The sequence below is a fragment of the Cynocephalus volans genome, chromosome 9, assembly GCF_027409185.1.
Source record: "Cynocephalus volans isolate mCynVol1 chromosome 9, mCynVol1.pri, whole genome shotgun sequence".
Classification (NCBI taxonomy): domain Eukaryota; kingdom Metazoa; phylum Chordata; class Mammalia; order Dermoptera; family Cynocephalidae; genus Cynocephalus; species Cynocephalus volans.
Window position 1 is genome coordinate 98,459,470 of NC_084468.1, and position 21,268 is coordinate 98,480,737.

At 33.9% G+C, this 21,268-nt stretch overlaps 1 protein-coding gene across 4 annotated transcripts; it reads left to right on the forward strand.

Annotated features, from left to right (window-relative positions):
* The first annotated feature begins 3,945 nt into the window (after window positions 1-3,945).
* LARP7 (La ribonucleoprotein 7, transcriptional regulator) lies at window positions 3,946-20,922 on the forward strand. Of its 4 annotated transcripts, none has more exons than XM_063107785.1 (13): window positions 3,946-4,109; window positions 8,366-8,569; window positions 9,231-9,331; window positions 9,405-9,488; window positions 9,664-9,828; window positions 9,910-10,003; window positions 10,077-10,427; window positions 10,611-10,755; window positions 12,475-12,608; window positions 13,431-13,549; window positions 16,714-16,873; window positions 17,105-17,196; window positions 20,681-20,922. In XM_063107785.1, the coding sequence occupies exons 2-13, from the start codon at window positions 8,368-8,370 to the stop codon at window positions 20,759-20,761; spliced, it is 1,728 nt and encodes a 575-aa protein (XP_062963855.1). In that variant the 5' UTR covers window positions 3,946-4,109; window positions 8,366-8,367; the 3' UTR covers window positions 20,762-20,922. The 4 variants fall into 4 exon arrangements, with proteins under 4 accessions (XP_062963855.1, XP_062963856.1, XP_062963852.1 ...); XM_063107782.1 differs by having other exon boundaries at window positions 3,947-4,109; window positions 10,074-10,427; XM_063107783.1 differs by lacking the exon at window positions 3,946-4,109 and adding an exon at window positions 4,443-4,462 and having other exon boundaries at window positions 10,074-10,427.
* Window positions 20,923-21,268: the final 346 nt, after the last annotated feature.

The following is a 21,268-nucleotide window of genomic DNA, read 5'->3' on the forward strand; positions in this document are numbered from 1 at the left end:
AATTTGTTACAAAGAACTATGTATGACAAATATTAATAGTAGGTAAGAGATAGGGTTGCCAGACAAAATATAGTGACATATTTATGACATACTTATACTAAAAAAGTATTCATTGTTTATCTGAAATTCAAATTTAACTGGATGTCCTATTTTTTGGTTTTTGTTCTGTTTTTGCTAAATCTGGCAACCCTAGCAAGATGTTTATGAAATGTCAGGAAGAAAGGAAGGAAAGTTGGGAGGGATGGAGGGAGGGTGGAGAAGGAAATTGTGAAAATTGGTAAGACTTACAATAAATTCTTGGCTTTCCATTGTTTCTTCTGAAGTTATAAACCAGAAAGGCCCAGAAAATAATCAGTAGTTATTCAACTATTTTATACCACCTAAAATAAAAAATGACACAGAATATTCAACACTGATGAAAAGAATAAATGTAATTTTTCCCAATAAACTCTTGACCAGAGACAGGAATCAAAAAGTTACAACAATATCTAACTTCCAAGGGAAACGGAGGTGTAATCAAATTATCTGTCACTGAGGACATAGTAAAAGTTATACCATGCTGTAGAAAAAGAATTTGCCAAGTAAAGAGAAAACTAAGCAAAATATAAAAATTAATTAGTTGTCTACAAAAATATTTCTAGGTGCCATAATATGCATCAGAAAATAAGACTTTTCCCATGTAAATGTTAGGTTCTTTATATCCAGAATTCAATTTTTAGAAGTTTGATGAATTCTATGGTCACCACAAGATGGCCCCCTTGTGTTTTAAATTTTTCCTTTTACTGTACATCTTAAAGTCAGTATACCACAGTATCTAAAACTAAATATTATACAATACCTCTGCAAGGAAAAATCTTTTTTAATACTGTTACAATATGTACTGTAGTTACCCTAAATTGGATAAAATTGTCATTGTGAGCAAATTTGTTAATCCAAAATCAGTGAAATGAAGAAGTAAACAAATGCCAAGAAACACTTTTTTATTTTTTCCTAAAGTAGTTCCAAAGGTATGAACTTGCGGGCCAACAGCATCACCTAAGAACTAGATAGAAATGCAAATTCTCAGTCACCACCGTTGACCTATTAAATCAGAAAGTCTGGAATTGGGGTCGAGTAGTGTGTGTTTTAACAAACTCTTCAAATGATAGTGACGCATGCTCAAGTTTGAGGACATGGCCCTAAAAGACCTAGAGGGATTCAATAGAGCTATAACTTGATATTCTGGGTTCAGTTCCTCCTTTATACATATAAAATGTCACCTACATGTTATTTATAAATTGCATGTATTTACTTAGTACTTACTATGTTCCAGACATTGTGCTAGGCTGAGATAGTAAAATGAACAAAATATTATCCCTGGTCTCAAGGAAATGTTCAGTATAAGCAGGGTGATAAGTGGTAATTACAGTAAAATAGGACAACACCCAACTTGGTCTACGCTTCTACAAGGAGGTAATGTCTAAGCTGTAAGCTGAAATAACCATTAATCAAGAGAAGATGCTAGTGAAGGTTTTCCAAACAGGAATCGATATGTAGAAAGGCCTGATAGGGAACTTTAAAAAGCACAATTAAGGGGTGAAGTGCAAGAGAGTGAGTGGTGAGAGAAGAGACTGAAATAATTAGTAATTGAATTCAGAGAACCTTCTATGTTCTAAATACACGATTCCTAAATAGCGTATAAGTAATTCTAAATTAGTAAATACTGGATTTATAATCTGTAAATAGTGATAATACCTACTTTTCAGGATTATGAGACTGGTAAATATTATATGTAAAGTATCTAGTCCAATTCCTGCCTGACACATAGTAGGTAATCAATAAATAGTTATAGAATGTAGTATTTATATGAGCACCAGAGTTTAAACTACTCGGTTTTGAATTCTGAATCTGCCATTTATTTACTTTATGACCTTGGGCAAGTTACTTACCCCACTTTCCTCGTTTGTGAAATGGATATAAAAATAATATCTACACTGCAAGGTGGTGAGCATTTATAGCATTCTAACAGTGTCTAGCATGTAGTTGCAGTGAATAAATGATAATTATTATTAAAGAGGTATACTTTTACCAACTGCCACATGCCAAGCACTGTGTCTATGACCGTGTATTCTCATCTTCATACACAGACTATCTAGCCCATTCAGTAACTGTGAGCAAGTAACTGTTGATCCAAAGCACCAGGGATGATATGTTTCTCTGGACCTCTATCATCTTGGCATTCTTAGGTATCTAGCAATTCCTGTGGGCTGGACAGGAGGGATGTAGGATGTGGAAGTTATATTTCTGAAAGGCATTGCCTCTTTAGGTCTGGGTCTTGTCCTGTGACCTATGTACTGGGGCCTGCCTCTCCTTTATCTCAGCCTTTTTCAACTCAGCAGCCAGAGTGATCTTTGTAAAACCAAAGTCTGATTGTCAGTTTATTCTTAAAATCCTGCCATGGATTCCTACTGTCTTCATGGAAAGTCCAAACTCCTTAGAGGAAAGTGGGGTAAGTAACTTGCCCAAGGTCATAAAGTAAATAAATGGCAGATTCAGAATTCAAAACCGAGTAGTTTAAACTCTAGTGCTCATATAAATACAACATTCTATAACTATTTATTGATTACCTACTATGTGTCAGGCAGGAATTGGACTAGATACTTTACATATAATATTTACCAGTCTCATAATCCTGAAAAGTAGGTATTATCACTATTTACAGATTATAAATCCAGTATTTACTAATTTAGAATTACTTATACGCTATTTAGGAATCGCAAAGTAAACTCCCCATTATTTTTCTAAATTAGAAATATTACTTCTGTGATTTCCAATTTAAAAGGAACTGATTAGGTTCAAACTCGCAAAAGTGGTAAATTAGATTATAGGATTAAACCTCGGGGGGGGGGGGAAGCTAACTGGATTTTAAAATACTTTGAAGAGCACTAATACTTACATTCAATGAGAATCAACACTCCTTTTTTATCTTACCATTAGACAGGAAAAATGGCTTTAGCCAATAGCACGCAAGAATAAAACATTTCCTCAAAGTGTAAATCTGCCCACATGTCACACAATTCAAATGTTGACCCGCCTTTAATTAACAGAAAGATTAATCTGCATAGAAGTTTTTAAAGTGGTGTTGAGACCCCAGATGTTCTGTGGTTAAATATGTACATACATACTTATCATAGCACGTATATATCATATATATATATGAGTATATAATTCGGTATTCTCAGTAAAATATGAGCCATTCTTCTTGTTAATTACGACATGCTTTTGGTCCTTTTGTTTTTGAACAAGCAAGCTTTTCCAACCCTAAACGTGAACCCCTAAATGGTTCAGATTTAAAAGTTTTAGAATCACGAACTCAACATCCTGTTAAGAAACCACCAAGTCCAAATAACGAAAAGAAACCCATATTTCATTGCCAAGATTCTAATAACCATGATCCTGTGTCACCAAATGACAATGGAGCCTTGATTCCTTGTCAGTCCTAAAAACAAACAGCAAAGTCCTCTCTGGTCCTAACCTGTATGCGGGCAAAGCAGGCGCTGGGAAAAGCGCGGAAGACGAGGCACCAATTACTACAGCTGTGACTGACATCCCCCTAGCCCCAGTTCCAGCCAGCACCGGTCCGCTTCTTGCGGAGCAGATTCTTTCGTCCCTTCTCCCAGATCGCTCAAGTCCCCCTGCCTATCCATCCTTCATTCGCCGGAAACCCCGAGAAACACTTCACCTGTCTCGTTCCACAAAATCCACTTTCGAATTTCTCCCGCGAACGAGTGACGTCATTAGCCCGGGACCGCAGCAGACGAGGACCCGATACTTAGCTCGCCCACCACCGCCTCAACCAGACCGCCGTTTTCAAACCGCCAATCAAATTTTTCATTACCTTAGAGCCTCCTCAGCGGGCCGCCTTCTCCGATGCCCCGCCTTCCCAGAGCCAACCCTTGCGGGTGACGTGAACGACGGAGGCACCGCCTCTGGGCCTGTCTTTCTTGAGGGGGACGAGAGAGTGGTGTCGCTCGTCTTATGACGCGAAAATAACCACGACGTTAAGGATCGAGAGACGGAAAGAGCTGAAGGACGCGGTCTCTGACCCCGTATTTTGGGAATTGAACGGAGTAAGTTACAGATGGCCTAATGGGTCGCTCGTTGGGTAAAGTGTAAATTCCTCTCAAGTCCTTTTCATGCAGCCCATTCTGTCATCCGTCCTCCCTCTCATCCCGCCCCCTCCCACGAACCCATCAGTTCGCTCGTCCTTGTTCTCTGTGCGCACGCGCAAAAGTCTTCTGGCGGCCCTGTGGTTCCAGTCTTGAAAGAGTGGGGGCGTGTAGTGCACTGCGTTGGGAGGTTTGCGGCACGCCCCGTATCTGGCGGAGGCCGTGCGGAAGTACGGCTGCCGAGAGGCGCCGTAGTTCCTAGGGAAAGTGTCTTATTTCGCACATCGAGGTTGAGCTTGGGCTGCCAAAGGAATGTGAGGACTTGTATTCCAAAATTAAGTCATTTTATTTTGCAGGATTCTAGTGCTTTTCCTCAAAGACTTGAAAATCCAGTCATGGAAGGAAGCTAACAAATAATAAGTGCTAAATATGGTGTACTGAGTGCGTTAATTGAGGTACTTAGGGAAAACAGATGAGAAGGCAGTTAATTAGTGGTGGAAGGCCATAAAGAGTAAGATACCATTTACCTGGGCCTTGGAAATTGAATAGGGGTTTATAAGGCAGCTTAGGCGAGAAAACTCATCAAGGCAAAGACACAGGTCATTAAGTGTTCAGGTATCGTTGAATAGTCCTCTGTAACTAGAACAATGGTTTTTAACCTTTTTTTGGCATACCAGTTCCTTTGAAAACGTGTTAAAGTTATGGATGAGCTTCCCAGGAAAATGTGCATGTACCTGTCAAAACATTTTGAAAAACTTTGAAATGGCAAAAAATCCACACACAAAAAAATGGTGTCTAGTCTAGCTCACTCTTTCAGGTTATCTGTGCCTTTTCGTTGTCATTGAGCTATTTTACAACTGTGTAACTTGTAGAAAACGATAAAAATGGAACTTATGTTTACCCAGTGGAGATGCAATTAATTATTGCCCTAACCAGTATCAATCAACATTCATTTCAAAGTTCCCGATTATCTGTATGTATCTGCTTTTTTGAATTCTCCTTTGAACTGGTTTTTAACATTTGTTCTCTCATTAATTACCTAACTAAAATCTTTACCATGTATTCATTTTATATTTGTACAAGAGTCACGATTTTATCTTTCTTTAAAACTTGTCTTTTAACCATTTCATGGAGTTCACCAGAATCTCTGAAACCCATCCAAAGTTCCATGGTACTTCAGGTTAAGAATTCCTGGGTCAGAACGTAGAGTGCATGTTGACAAATTGCAGGAGGTTTTACTAGAAGGTAGGTGATGTGGGAATCAGACATACCTAGGCTCACTGACCTACCTGGCTTTGGCCAAGTCACTTAACCATTGAGCCTCTGTAAAAGGAAGGTAGAAGAAACTATCCAATGGGATTGTGAGGATTTAAACAAGGTATGTAAAGTGACTCGCATTGTTGTACAGTAACTTTTATTCTTTGTTCAAAGATCATGCTTAGAAGCATGTTACTGGTTTATTTAATAATTTTTTTTAAAAATACATATTATGTTATAGGAATGTGCCAAGGAAGTTGTAATGTTGCACATTTTAATCTCAGCATCACAAAACCAGATCTGTGTTTTAGACAAGTGAGGGATGGATGGCTTCTAGAGCAGTTTATAAACTGTTGCCTTCTAGTGACAGTACTTGTGGAATACACTGGATGGAGATGAGAGCCATTTCAAAGGTCAAATTGATAGGACTTAGTGACAGATGGGTGAAAAAATAGTAATGGTTACATATTATTGAGTTTCTATACAGCAGCAATTTGAAGTACTTTATTTAAATTATTTTGATTAGCCCTCGAACAACCTATTATTTAGGTATGATTTTTATCCACATTTTATAGACCATAGAGAGATGAGGTAATTTGCTTAAAAATCCATACAGCTAGTAAATGCTTGATTGGTTAACTTGGTGGAATATGGCATCCTTAAATAAGATGAGGATGGTAGAACAGGCCTGGGTAGGAAAAATAAGTTTGATTTTGGATGTATGGAATAACACTGAAGTGTGGACTTTGAGGATCAAGACTGTAGCAAAAGTATTGTTGTGTAACTTCACAATTTTCTGCAGTCATTGTGTAGTGAAGCTAAATTGTATCATATATTATGTTACTTTCTGTTTAATCCATTTCTTCCTCTAAATCAAAGGTATATTTGATTATTCTGAATTTAAATCCTTCAAGCCACAAAAATTATCCTTAATGGAAAGAGTGAAGGAGAGTCTTGGGCTGAGATATGAGAATGATGGGACAAGTCTGGTTTCTGGAAGAACCATGACTTTCTGTGCTTTTGTAGTTCTGTCCATTATTCTTAGATGGTGGGCTTTGACAAGAAAAGGAATTGGAGAATATCTAGTCTGCCCTTTATAATTTATAGTTTTTTCAGGAGGGAAGGTTAGCAGTGGAGCCTGCTATAGTGATAACAATAACCTACATTTGTATTTTATTTATATCGTACCACCTTACAAAAGGATTTGAAATGCTTAGCACTTTTACAGTTACTTTTAAATATATTTATTTAATTTACAGATTCTAGTCAGCATTCAGACTTAAGAGAAACAAATAAACTTTAATACTGTGTTTACTTAGTTTTAAAGAATGATACAAGGTAGAAGATACAGTTGGTGCAGCATCTCTATCTCATCAGGGGGCCCTGCACCAGCACTTACCCAAATTCAGCAATTACCAAAATTCCTGCTTTTTTGGGGGGTGGGGGGCTGCCTTACCTACAGTAGGTGTGTGTGGCTTCCCTGGATGAGAGCCAAGTTATCTTTCGGTCCGCATTAAAACATAAAAGCTTTAGCTTGCCTACCAATCTTTTATGTCATTCTGGTCACATAAGGCCCAAGGCCTACATGCCAACTAATAGCTACTCCAATCCAGGTGCAGCAGGGGAAACAGGTACAACTCTCCCCATTTGTCTTAATTCTGCTCTTTCTGAGAAAACCGTATTATTATGGGAGACTTGAGGTTATTCTCAGGCAGGCCTGCATCATCCTAGGCCTGATGTTAATCCTTTGGTCCTACATTCATTTTTGTGTATGTACCTCTAGTGATTCAATTCATTGACAAATTTATTTTATTATTTTTTCCATTCAAAAATTTTAGACACAATTTACTTAACAAATTTTCGAGTGACTGCTGTGTTTGAGACTGGGCAATCAGTAAACAAAACAGATAAAAATCTATGATTTCATCAATCTTACATTCTAGGAAGGATGAAGAATAAAGAAATTGTATAGTATATGTTAGAAGGTGATAAGTGCTATGGAAAAAAATAAGGCAGGGAACTATCTGTCCAGAAATTTGCATTTCTAAATATGGTTGTGGGAGGAGACCTTACTCAGGTGGTGTTCAAAGACTTGAGGAAGTTGAGGGAGAAATCTGTATTTTCTCAGGGGATCAGTGTTTCAGAGAAAACAAGCTCAAAAGACCCTCAGCTGAGAGTTCGCTGGGGGAGTTTTAAAAACAGTAAGAACAATGGCTGGAGCTGAGGGAGCACAGGGGAAGAGGCATGCAAAGTAACTTGAAAGGAGGAGGGGGTTGGGAATTGCTGCCCAAGAAATAAACAGAATAGGAAAAAGAAGTCTGATCCTGTAGCTTAGCAGTTGAATTCAGCTTCTAGAAATCAGAAATGAATATGTTTAAAATCAAAATCAAAAAATCAGTTTATTTTTATTTCGTCTATTGGTGGTTGTAGTACTAGGAAATGTGAATAAAATGTCCTTATTAGGCTTGTTGGTTGGAGAGTGACTGAATCCCTTAATCTTACACTTTAATTTACTATCTTAAAACTGTAGGTTGGTGAGATAGATAAAGATGTAAATTTCATAATAAGATAATCTGATCCTGCAGTTTAAAAGACACAAAAAACTAAAGCTATGGTGGAGTACATAGGAAGTAAATTATTTTATTCTTTTTTTTTTCCTGCTGGTTGGTACACCTTGGTGTTATAAGGACTAACCAGACAGCCCTAAACTATTTTAAAAGTAAAAACAAGGCCAATGAAAAGTGAGCCGGTAAGAACTTAGAAAGGAAACAAAAAACAAACCCAACTAAATTTTCCTCAATTACTTGTTGAAAATGCCTGGGAAGCATTCCCCTGAAAAATTTGTCTTCTGGCATCTAAGTGTTGGCCTCTTTATCCCCTCAGACAATTAAAGGCTAATCCAAATATTTTTATGTATTAAGTAGTACTTGCGGTGATTTAAATATTTTCCTAATTTACAGGAATGGAAACTGAAAGTGGAAACCAAGAAAAAGCAATGGAAGAGGAAAGCACTGAAAAGAAAAAAGAAGTAGAAAAAAAGAAACGGTCTAGAGTTAAACAGGTGCTTGCTGATATTGCTAAGCAAGTGGACTTCTGGTTTGGTGATGCAAATCTTCACAAGGATAGATTTCTTCGAGAGCAGATAGAAAAATCTAGAGATGGATGTAAGTTTGCTTCAATATTTAGATGTGTTGCCTTGAAGTGAACTTATCTAGTATAGATATAATGTAGTATATATCCATTTTTGCAAATGTTCTCTTAAATTTTAATGACAAATAACCTTTAAAATAGTATTCAGAAGTTTTAGTTGCCCAGATAAAAACCATGCTTAAGTTTCTTGTTCCTAGAGTTTAAGCCTGTTTTAAGTCAGCTTTCAAACCTGAGCAGTAAAATAATTCTAAAGACCTACTTGATAAAGGTGCTTAAAATAACTTTAGGTCTTGGGATTGAATTGCTAAAATAATCATTTATCATGCATATCTCAGAGATGAAAACTTAAGTTTAGTTCAGACAGGAAGGCATTTCACCTATTCCAAACCTCAGATTGACCATGTGCTCTCTATAATAGAGAGCAAGTGAGCACATGCCCTAGGGACTCTTGTTGAACGTGTTCAAATTTTAAATCTTATTTATATTAAAATGTTAAATGAGTTGTTAGGCATGCCAAAAAGTACTGTGCACCACCTACTATTGTATAATTAGTGATATATAGAGTCTATAGGGGCATATTGAAGCTTAAGAATTGCCAAATTCAATGCAAATTTCATTTATCCTGCTGGTTTAATTTTCCTGTGCTCTTTTAATTATTCTCTTTTGTGTTTTCAGATGTTGATATATCACTTCTAGTGTCTTTTAACAAAATGAAAAAATTGACTACTGATGGGAAGTTAATAGCCAGAGCATTGAAAAGTTCAACTGTTGTAGAGGTAAGAATCATTACAATTTTATTATATCCCATAATTACACTTAGTTTTATTAACTGAAGGTACTATTTTAAAGCTGGATTTAGAAGGCACCAGAATCAGGAGGAAAAAGCCTCTGGGTGAAAGACCAAAGGATGAGGATGAGCGGACAGTATATGTGGTAAGCCGTTTTTCTACAAAAGTTAGAGCCCAGATCCCCATTCAAAAAGTGACACAGAAACATTTTAATATTGAAGCTAAAATTTATTGACATTTGTAGTAAGGTGTAGGAATTGTGGATAGTTTAGGGTATAGTTAGTAAATCCTTATTTAATGCTGCTTTTAATTTATCACAGGAGTTACTTCCCAAAAATGTTAATCACAGCTGGATTGAAAGAGTGTTTGGGAAATGTGGCAATGTTGTTTATATAAGTATACCGCATTATAAGTCTACTGGAGATCCAAAGGGATTTGCCTTTGTGGAATTTGAAACAAAAGAACAAGCAGAAAAAGCTATTGAGGTAGGTCCAGATCCTAAAAAGAAAAAGCAAAGAACTTTAAACTGTTAAAAGTATTAAAACATTTTATTGTAATCATTTCAGTTTCTTAATAACCCACCAGAAGAAGCACCAAGAAAACCTGGCATATTTCCTAAAACAGTGAAAAATAAGCCCATTCCAGCCTTAAGAGTAGCTGGTAAGTATTTACTTAATATTTAATTAGATGTAGTTTAAGTTAAATGAAACTAACGATAGCATTGTTACAGAAGAAAAGAAAAAGAAAAAGAAGAAGAAAGGTCGAATGAAGAAGGAAGACAGTGTTCAGGCCAAAGAATTAAATACAGACACAAACAGCGAGAGCGTATGTAAAATGAAGAGATCAAGAACTACATCTGAGGGCTCTGAAGGAGAAACTACTGAACCCCAAAAGCAACCCTCAAAGAAAAAGAAAAAACGGGAAAGAGTTGAAGTATCCATCTTACCTGAAGTCAGAACAGGGAAGAGGAAGAGAAGTAGCTCTGAAGATGCAGAAGGCTTAGCTCCCAGATCAAAAGTAAAAAAAATGGCTCAGAAAGACAGCATTAAAAAAGAAACATCAGAAGTTTCTAAAGAAAACAGAGGTATAACATCTTTAAAGTTAGGATTAGATAAATTAAGGTTATATGCAGGGTCTCCAAAAAGTTGATGGAAAGATGCATATTACTATCTTTTAATTCCATTTTTCCACAAACTTTCTGAAATGCCCTCGTACTTCCCCCATTTAATAGCCACGAATGTCTTAACTGATTTTTTAATTTCTCAAGATTTAGAAGTCTCTACAGAAGAGGAAAAGGATACTGGAGATATAAAAGATGGTTCACTCTTAAAAACCAAAAGGAAACATAAGAAAAAACATAAAGAGAGACATAAAATGGGAGAAGAGGTTATACCACTAAGAGTACTATCAAAGTAAGTGCATTATATCAATTCTATTGTCGTTGACAGTTGACTTAACCCACTCCATCACCATTGCTAAAGTGCAATTCCAATTTATATTCAACAGAGTTGCATATTAGCAACAGTAATGGCCTGTAGCCAATGTCTGCACAGCGTGAGTGTAATACAATTGAAGATTAAGTAGGAACCACCACACTCAAACATGGAAGCACTTATTTTTACCACATCACAGCAAGTGCCTCCATGTTAAAGTAGAGGGGGCCCCTTAACAGATTTTAAACGTAACTCAAATTTACTAAAAGTGGCCAGTACAGCTAATTAACAATCTCTTGAAGGCTTGTAATGTAAAAGGAAGACGCACCATCACCAAAACATGGAAGCACTTACTTTTTTAGTTTCAAAGCAAGTACATCCACGTTTAAGTGGTGGGGAGCCCAGTCTTTGGGGAAAAATGGGATCTTTTAACCTGTAATGAAAAGTTTAACAGTCAAAATCTGTAACAAAAGTTGTGTCGGTTTGGAGACACCTCCACTGAAACATGGAAGCACTTACTTTTGTTTCAGACAGCAGGTACCCCCATGTTAAAGCAAAGGGGATCCCTTCAATCTCCATAAGTTAGCATGCTCCATTCTGCAAGAGTAAGTTGGATTCACTTCTACTAAAACATGGAAGCACTTACTCTTTTTTAAAAAAGCCACAGAAAGTACTTCCATGTTAAAGTTGAAGGGAGTCCACGTAAATAATACTTCTTTGGACCGCAGTGGTGACAGCTGAGTAGGAAAAGAAACAAAACAAAATAAAACGGCATACCTTTTACAGAAAAGATTTTCTTTACCCTCCTGGGTTAGTTTCCTAAAGTTTCTGTCCTCCTCTTGAAGGGTAAAAGGCAAGGACTTAAGGCACTCCTATTTATACTATTCTCAACTCCTGAGTTCCTTTTGCCTTTTTATCTCAGAGAATCATTACAAGAGCCTTTTGTTATTTTAATGTATCAGCTCTCAGGGAATGTATGATCCTGGGTGGGTCTGGATACTTTTTTTTTTTTTTTTTTTTTTGAAGTATACAGATGTCAATGTTAACAGCTAAAACCATTACCACCAGTTATCCTCCTTTTTAAAAAAATCCTCTATCTGCTTGTTTGATGGCATAGATTAGGGTAACAATGAGTGCTCCCACAGAGCCAGGAGAGGCATTGTGCTTCTATCTGGAGGAGCTCTAGCTGTTTGAAGAAACATCTACATGTTAAATGTATGTAAATAAATAAATTGCTTCCATGGGGTGTTTCTTTCTTCTTAGAAATTCCTTTTGATTCAAGTAAATACTAAGGATTGTTATCTTTCAAATTGAAAGCAGCTTAACAAATAATCTTAAAATTTTAATCTCTCATTTTTCCCTCATAGATGACTTATCTAGTAAATGTTACTAGTTAATTAAAAAATTAATAATAAAATTTTACTTTCATAAATTAAAGTATTTGAAACACTCAATTTAATTGGCAAAGTTAAAATATTTAATGTGAATGTTGGGTTAAGGGGAACTCCCTTTGCTTGTTTGCTAGATGGATTTAGAACCCAGGAAACAATTTGAGTGTATGTGTTTAAAGAAAGCAGAAAGTTGGGAGGAGGAGTGGTTGCAAGTCACTGTGAATGTATATATTTAGAAATTTCCATATTTACTTTCTATTTAGTCATCTGTTGTCACTGTTCAATAGCTCATTTTTTTTCCTTACAGGAGCGAATGGATGGATTTGAAAAAAGAGTACTTAGCACTACAAAAAGCCAGTATGGCTTCTTTAAAAAAAACAATTTCCCAAATAAAGTCAGAGTCAGAAATGGAAACAGACAGTGGAATGAAAAATGAAAAAGGTAAAGATCACTGTGGTAGTTTTTGTAGCATTATAATATATTTACATACTAAAATGCTATTTCTGAGTTATTGTAGGATAAACTTTAATTTCAAAAAAATTACACAGGGTTCGTTGTTAGAATAATTATTGAATTGTCAGGTTGTCCAGATGTGTGATTTTTTCTTGATATAAGAATATTTGAAGGGCTCATTATATATAGTATCTTTTTTAATAACCTGAGTTTTCTCTACAGTTTTTATTATTAATGAGATTTAGTAATGAGTGTCTAATCTGTAGATTGAACAAGTTTATAGGAATAAAGATTATAGTTTCTCACCTGTAATTTTATTTCACAGTATGAGCCACAAGCAGGAACCAGTTAAAGCAAGGATCTTATGAATTGTTCAAAATTAGGATATCTTTTAAATTCCTATAGATAGTAAAAATAAATTTTTAATTTGAATAATAATGTATTGTTATTCAAATCTCTTTATTTCCTTTATTTAATGCCTTTTTATTTCTTTATAAGTAAAATTCTTGGTTCAGGGAATAAAATCGTTCTTTTAAAGATTTTACAGATGCTCGTTTCTAAGAGTAACAGTTTGCATTTAGAGTAATAAAAAGTTCTACGTTTTATTTCATGGTAATTTGAAATATGCAGTATAACATACAACATAACCTTCTTATTTATTTAAATTAATTATTTTTAAATTAAGTAAATTTAAAATTAATTATTTAAATCGGCCTAAGAAATCATTGTTGTCATTCTAAAGTTGTCCTCCTAAGTGTTAAATTAAGTCTAAGAGACTTATTATTGGTCTTTTCCTTTTGAAATCAACAGCCAACAGTGAAGAGTGTCGCCCTGAGGAGAAAGTTAATTCGACAGGACCACAGTTTGTGAGTGGGGTGATAGTGAAGATTATTAGCACAGAACCTCTACCTGGCAGGAAACAAGTCAGGGTAATGCTTTTGAGCCCCTAGGGTATTTGTCCCTTTCTCCCCTAATTAACTTCCTGCTGTGAAAACGTTTGAATATGGAAAATGCAACAAATCAAATTAGAATTTGTGCCTCTATGGTTAAACTACCTGTAGAGTTTTGATTCCATGGTAACTCTTAGGTTTAACTTGAAGCAAAATGTAAAGACCAAAATTCCACACTAAACCAAATTTACAGTGAGTACAGTTTAAACATCCTTCTCTATAGGAAAATTGCAACTTGTGCTTATTTTTATTGGTACCCCTAATGGTTGGCTGCTGTGTAGGTGAATGAGGAAATATACTGGAGTTGTTCTAACTAAAGGAGTAGATGTAGTAAAGTGCTTTTCTAACATTAATTTTTTACAGGACTATTTTTCTGTTTTCAGTGAAAATAGATTTTAGAAAAATACTTGGTGCCAAAACTGTTTTGAAGATTTAATCCACATTAGAGTTGTCTGAAATTATTTTAAAATTATAATCACACTATATGGTCTGCTTTGGGAGCAAACTAGAGAATTTGTAAATTTGTTTTCATTAGCACTCTTAGCTTTCAATAGATTCCTAAATGATTTTGTTGCCTTAAACAAAAAAGTTAGAACTGCTGTTGTGGAATAAAAGGAAAAATATGCATATTTTTCACTTATCATGGATTTAGTTTATTTTTGTCTTTTAATGAATCCTTTTTGGGAATTGAAAATTTTTCCTGAAAGAACTACAGTGGTTTTTGTAGGAAATAGACTTTTACCTTTTAAAAAAAATTTTGGTAAAGTATTTTCAATCCATGCTTTTTGTTTTAAAATTTTCAAACAATTACAGAAAAGAGAAATATTTTTGAAAAGCTGCATGCATGCATGCATGCGCAAAGAAATCCCATAGTTATATATAATTCACACTACAAATTACTATTTATGCTGGTTTTTAATCTTCTTATTTCACTTTATACAGTTTATCTTCTACAGCCTTTTATACCAACACTGACAGCAATGCTTCTTTCTTATTAATGAAATCATATTCCTTTGTGTAGGAATACCATATCTTTACCCTAATCTGGCACTCAATTTGTTAAGGCACTTTCTTTTTAAACTACATATCGAATATTTAAAAAATTCTGTTATACTGACATCCAGCACCACATATTATGTTGTTTGTAGTGTTGGGGTGCAGAAAGATGTTACCCAAAAATATGGTGCTTTGACATGTTGTTTTGGTTTTGCATAGACTCATACCAGTCACATTTTTTTAATTTGAATAACCATTGAGATTGTTGCTCACTATAATCATCTTTTAGCATTCTTTATCTGAAACCCTGTCCTAAAATCCTGTAGCTGCACTAAGACATAAATTTTGATTCTCTTCCCAGTATTGGTGAGGGATTTGGCCAATCCCAAATTTCTATTACCAGCTTGCATTTCAAGATATAGTAGTAATATAGAATTTAGGGTAAGAAGACTAAAAAATTGAGGGTCTTAAATGCTGCTGTGGTTAGTCAGATTGCAAAAGATTTAATACAAAAATTATTCAGTTATTTGGAATTGCTGACATAGGTTTAATTGTGTTTATCAATGAGCTTTTATTATCTAAATGGTAATTCTATCAATTATAAATTCTTCATTTATAATCAACAAAATCATAAAATAACTGCGTTAATTAAGTTAGTAATTACTTACATTTTGCTGGAACAAAACTGAGCTATCATGGTAGTTACTGCTGTCTGTGACTTGCCCATGTGATTACCAGGCTAATTTGTCATTCTAAGGTTTTTAAATTCTAAGGGTTTTTAATTGGGAGATTAGCCTGACATTATAATGTATATTCAGTAAATATCTTTTGAACTGTAGTAATCTAATCTGTCTGAAAAATCAGTTTTAAAACTCATTACTACCAGTGAATACATTCAAATTTCTTCAATTTAATACCGATTATTTCTCTTGCTTTTTCTCTAAATTTAGTACTAATTAACTAAATAAAGAAATGGAAAGGATTGGCAAATATATTTCTTTTCAGTTCTGTCATTTTTTTTTTTAATCGATTCTGCAAACATGTACTAAGTGATATTTTGTGATAAACAGTATGCTAAGTGTGGGTTGGAATGACTTAAAACCTACTGCCTGGTTTCTAGAGACTCACAGATATTTATTACATATTCTTTATTATTAACTAATAAACTTTTTTATGATGAAATAATATTTACAGGTATTGCTTAAGTCTTAAAAAAATTCAAACATCTAAAAATTCAACATCTAAAAATACTCTACTTGAAAAGTTGGGTCAAAACTGGAGGGGAGATAAATAAGACTTTTTTTTTTTTTTTCCAGTTGGGAATCTCCAGTTATTTCTTTAGTTTTATGAATGGAAGTTGATGAATTAAGAATTAGTGTAACATTCCTGCATAAATGCATTGTATACTATGTAGAACCTGCTGTGAAGAAAAATGACTAAGAATGCAGGAATCTTGTTAATTTGCCCTCACAGCAGGCATTATAGGTAAAACTTCCTTGCTGGGTGACCACACTTGTTTAGAAGAGGTTACTTAGGTATTTTATCAGAAAGTAGGAGCTTTTGAGCTATGCTCTAGCTGATCCATTCAGGAACCTAGAGTTTTTGTAGATTTAATGAAACTTTTTCTCATGAGTTGCTTTAAAATTTTTACACATATTTTAAGTTATAAGTGATTTTGTACAGCTGAGGGAGAGCAAACCTTCTCCCCCAATCCTTTTTTTTAAATTTTATTTTTTATACTAACTACTCCCAGACTTGAACCCCCTGAATTGGGAAAGGGGAACACTATTTGTATATTCTGCTTTACAAATATGTTTCCCTTATAGATTTTATTAGGGAATATGATCCCGTTATAGACAATATGATCCCATTCTAGTTCAGATTTTAAGGATGAGGATTAAAGAAAATAAAGGAAAGCAAATTATGATTAGAGTTGATGTTAAATTGGTTCTCTTCTTTGTCCAAATCTATTTTCATGAACATTTGTGTATGTCTTAAAGGAAATGTTTGATGTAGAATATTTACTTCTCATTAATCTACGTAACGTTTATTTATAGAATATATTCTGACACACCATTGGAATAATTTCAGAGTTACAAAACATTTTTATTATTGATTTTAAGTCTTTCTACTTAACTCTAATGCAGGATACTTTGGCAGCAATCGCAGAAGTTCTTTATGTTGATTTACTAGAAGGAGATACAGAATGCCATGCTAGATTTAAAACTCCTGAGGATGCTCAAGCAGTAATAAATGCATATACAGAAATTAAAAAGAAACATTGCTGGAAACTCGAGGTCCTTTCTGGTAAAACTTCATAGAAATTTCTTTTTTAAACAATTCTTATTGTGGTGATTGTATTATATTTTCTTGAATTTGGCTAATCTAACTAGTATTTTTCATACTTTAATGTGCATAAAGTAGCATAAAATATTGTCAAACAACTATTCCTGTTCTATTATTGAGAATATAATACCTTGAATATGTTTTTTCACATGTATCCATGTTCATACATCAGAGTTTTTGTTTGTTTTTAAGGTGATCATGAACAGAGGTACTGGCAGAAGATTTTGGTTGATAGACAGGCCAAACTTAATCAGCCTCGGGAAAAGAAAAGAGGCACTGAGAAGGTAATTGATTAGTATTTGTTTTCATAGAATAAACTTTTTTTGGAAGTTGAATGTCTTCTGAAAGTCACTAATAGGTAGTCATAAAATAACCTTGGTTTTGCTGTTACATACATATTTAAAGAGTATAAACTGTTTTAGGTTAGGAGGGAATACACATTTCTATAGATTTCAAAATAAGTGAAACTAGAATTATTTTTCCTACAAGGATACATAATTTAATTTAGAGTTTTCCTTTTATTCTTTCCTTTTTTTAACCATAGATGTACTTTAAATTTAAACAGTCTTGATTTCTGGCTGCTGTGTTTTTTAGTTTTGTGGTAAATGATTATAGAAAGGTTGTCTTAATGGTAAAACACAGTGTATTTACAGTGTAGTTTATAAAGGTATGAGACTCCACAGATAAGATTAGGAGACCTTATGCATAGTCTTCCTTATAGCAATGATAAGCTTTATTCCTTTTTCTCTAGGATAGTCAACAAGTGACACAAACAAGCTTAAATAAAATAATTTAAAGCAAGCCCCTCTTTCAGTAATATTATTTGTGAGTCTTAAAATGACAATGGAAATTTATAAAATAATTGTTGCTAGTGAGCTATTGAGTTTATTCTTTTGAAACAAATTATTATATATGTAAAGGTTAATACATTTTAAAATCCTTAGGAAAAATAGGATACATAATAAATAATGTTAACTATTATCATAAAAATTTAGAAATATATATTATAAAAGTCTGAGAAGATCCTAGAAAGATGTACATCCTTTTATGTTTGGTGAACACATTAGAAGTCATACTTCCTGTATTCTAGGCTTGTTGATTTTGGGTCATATTTATTAAGTTCATTTTAAAAAAAAAAAAAAAAAAGAAAACTTAAAAATCAAGTGTTTTTCATCAGCCTCCCATTGCCTGGAATTCATTGGAATTTATGATGATTTGGGGGGAGGTTTCCTGCTGGTCTTTGTTAATTTTGTTTCCTTGAATGGAAACAACTTGCTGAGATGAGGAGGCCTCCTTCCTTCCAAAGGACTCTTTCAGATCTATGAGGTGTTAATTTCAAAGCTTGTTAGAGATTACTTAAATGTTAAAATCATTAATACAGAATCTGTAACTGAAATGAAGTCACTTTGTTAAATAATACTTATCCTTCTAATTGGTGTGAAATTTCACTGTAGTTGTATATATTTTTTAAACTAGGAATTTATTTTTAATTTTAGAAATTTAGAAAGCTCCCATCTTTGAAAATTAAATTTGAGGCAGGAAATAAACATTGGCTAGGGAATTTTATAAATTGAGTTGGAACACATTGAGTAGTTCTGTTACTGAGTTGGAGAGTTCTTTTCCTGATTTCATTTACCTGCTGTACCATCAGGGTTGACATTAGCATGATTTGTTAAGTAGAAACTGCTGAAGCTGTGAAGTAGCTAGTTGGTTCATATCATGAAATAAAAAGAAGGTACCACCCAAAATAAGTACTATTACAAAGCTTATCAGAGGAGAGGAGTAGACCATAATTCTTTTAACCTATTTGTTTGCAAATTAATTTAATATTTTTTTAGTACCCCTTTGTGTTAGCCACTATTCTTGAAACTGGGGGTACAGCCATGAATAACAAAATCCCCTGCTTTCATGAATAATATGTTAGGTGATGACCAGTGCTGTACAGAATAATAAACCAAATTAAAGACTGTTGCAGGATAGTTTACATCAGATGAGACTGTCTGGGAAAGTTCCCTCTGTGAAGGTGACATTACAACGGAGACATTAGGGAAGTGAGCAAGCAAGAAAAGAGAGTTTAGAAGCGCAGCTTTCTGGGCAGAAGCAACAGAAGCTACAGAGGCCTTGAGTGAAGATTGTCAGGGCCTAGAAGTCCAGGATAGCTGGAGTACTGGGAGCACCTTAGTAATGGAAATTAAGTGTTTAGAAAAAATTAACAGAATGTCAGTGTTTCGGCCAAATTATGACATAAATACCTTACTAACATGACAGTCCAACATTTTCAGAGTAGTATTGTGTAGTATTTGTCCATCACTGAGTGAAAAAAAAGCATTAATAAAGCATTCTGGTTCTTATTGTTCACATTATGGAGTAGAACAATACTGGGAACAATCTCCGAAGCTCCATTCAGTTTATACAGAATTAAAAGGGGAAAAAATGTATAGGTAAAGAAATTTTTTTTTATTTTCTACATATTTTTACTTATAAAAATCAGGCACAGGTAAATTAAATGGATGACCTTTGGCAAAAGATCTGGAAGATGAAGGAAAGATCTGCCAAAAGAGGTGTCACTTATTCATTCTTGCGAGCCCGGATCTTTGTAGTGTGCCATATCACTCTCAGCATATTGGTAAAAATAGATAACAGCTATCAGAGACAGAATGAGGTTTTTCTTATTTCTCTTAAGCTTTTAAAACATTTGAGGTTTTTTGTTGTTGTTTTTATCAAAGTGGTCTTCTGTACAAATTACAGATGTCTAATATTCAGCAGGTTAAGGCAGAATACATAAAATTTGAACAGTGGCATGGGTGTGATAGAATTTTAAACATTTTTTACTCACCTCACTTGTCAATAGGATTTTAGTTTAATCCAAAAGTGATTTCCTGCCAATGGAAACTTGGCATCAAACACTTTAAAACTATTTAAATGAATACTCGTTAGAATCTATATTTTTAAGAGAAAAAGATTTGCATTTACTCCAAAGCTAAATATTTAAAATTTTTCCATTATGGATGCCTTTTGGAGTATTTTAGACATTTTAAATGGTTTCTTCTGCATTCTCCATAATTCCATTCGCCTTCTATAAAAATACCCAAGAACTTATGTAAGGGTGTAATAGTAAATAGTCTTAATAGCAGATCCTTATTTGAAATATTTTATAATTTTCAGATTTATAAGCAATTCGTAAGCAAACCTTTTTGGCCCAAAAATATACTGTCTCATTCAAATAATACATAAATTCTCAAACACAATATAATTTTTCAGGACAACATTATCATTTAAAAAGTGTGTTGGTATGGCCGACCCTGTGGCTCACTCGGGAGAGTGCGGTGCTGGGAGCGCCGCTGAGGCTGCAGGTTCGGATCCTATATAGGAATGGCCAATTAATATTCAATCCCAAGGGGATGTGAAACAAGAAACAAATACAGGTCCTAAATTTTCCTAAAAAGTTAAAAAAATTACCAGGTGTAGAGTGACTTTTTTGTTCCTTTGGAGTGATTGTTTTTAATTAAGAACTTTCAAGTAATATGGAACTAAATAGGGGGTGAGAGGGAAGTTAGATAATTTAAAGGTTTAATATCTGTTATAATTAATAAGCCTTAATCTCAACAATTCTCTCTGTAATTGATTTGGCCTAAGCATAATTAACTCATTTGGCTTGCTCTCCCCCTTTTTAAAAAAATTTTATTCATGCTGATAGTTATGAAATTTTTCTAGTCATAATTTTTTTTGTTTCCAGTACATTCTAATTTCTTATTTCTTTCTTTATAGTTAATCACAAAAGCTGAAAAGATTAGACTGGAAAAGACTCAACAAGCAAGTAAACACATTAGATTTTCTGAATATGATTGAAAAAAATTACAGTTCACTTCTTATTTCAGTAGATACTTGAGCTATCTTAGGAAATCCATTTTTATTATGGTAGTACTGCATAATGAATGTTTTTCTAAAGCCTATGTTTAATTAGAAGAAATACTTTTGTTCCTCAACTTGTAAATAAGACATTTTTTAGAGATAAGTACAATGTATATCACAATTTTTTGTTAAACATTTTATTTGTTAAAATTACTTTATATATTAACTTCGAGTGATTTAGCAAATAAATGTGTTTTGAACATTATTTTGAAATGTGTTAATTTTGTTTTTATATTACAAAAACAATACATAATTGCAAAAATGCAAACATGAACATAAAGTTTAGAAAAATGTTTAACAGTGTACTCTCACCATATTTATTATTTTGGAACTTATTATTTTTCCATTTCAAATATCATGGATAACTTTTCATGTTTCATCTTCATAAGCAGACATGTATGTGTAATATTTCATTCTATTTATTGCACTTTGCCTATCTGAGCT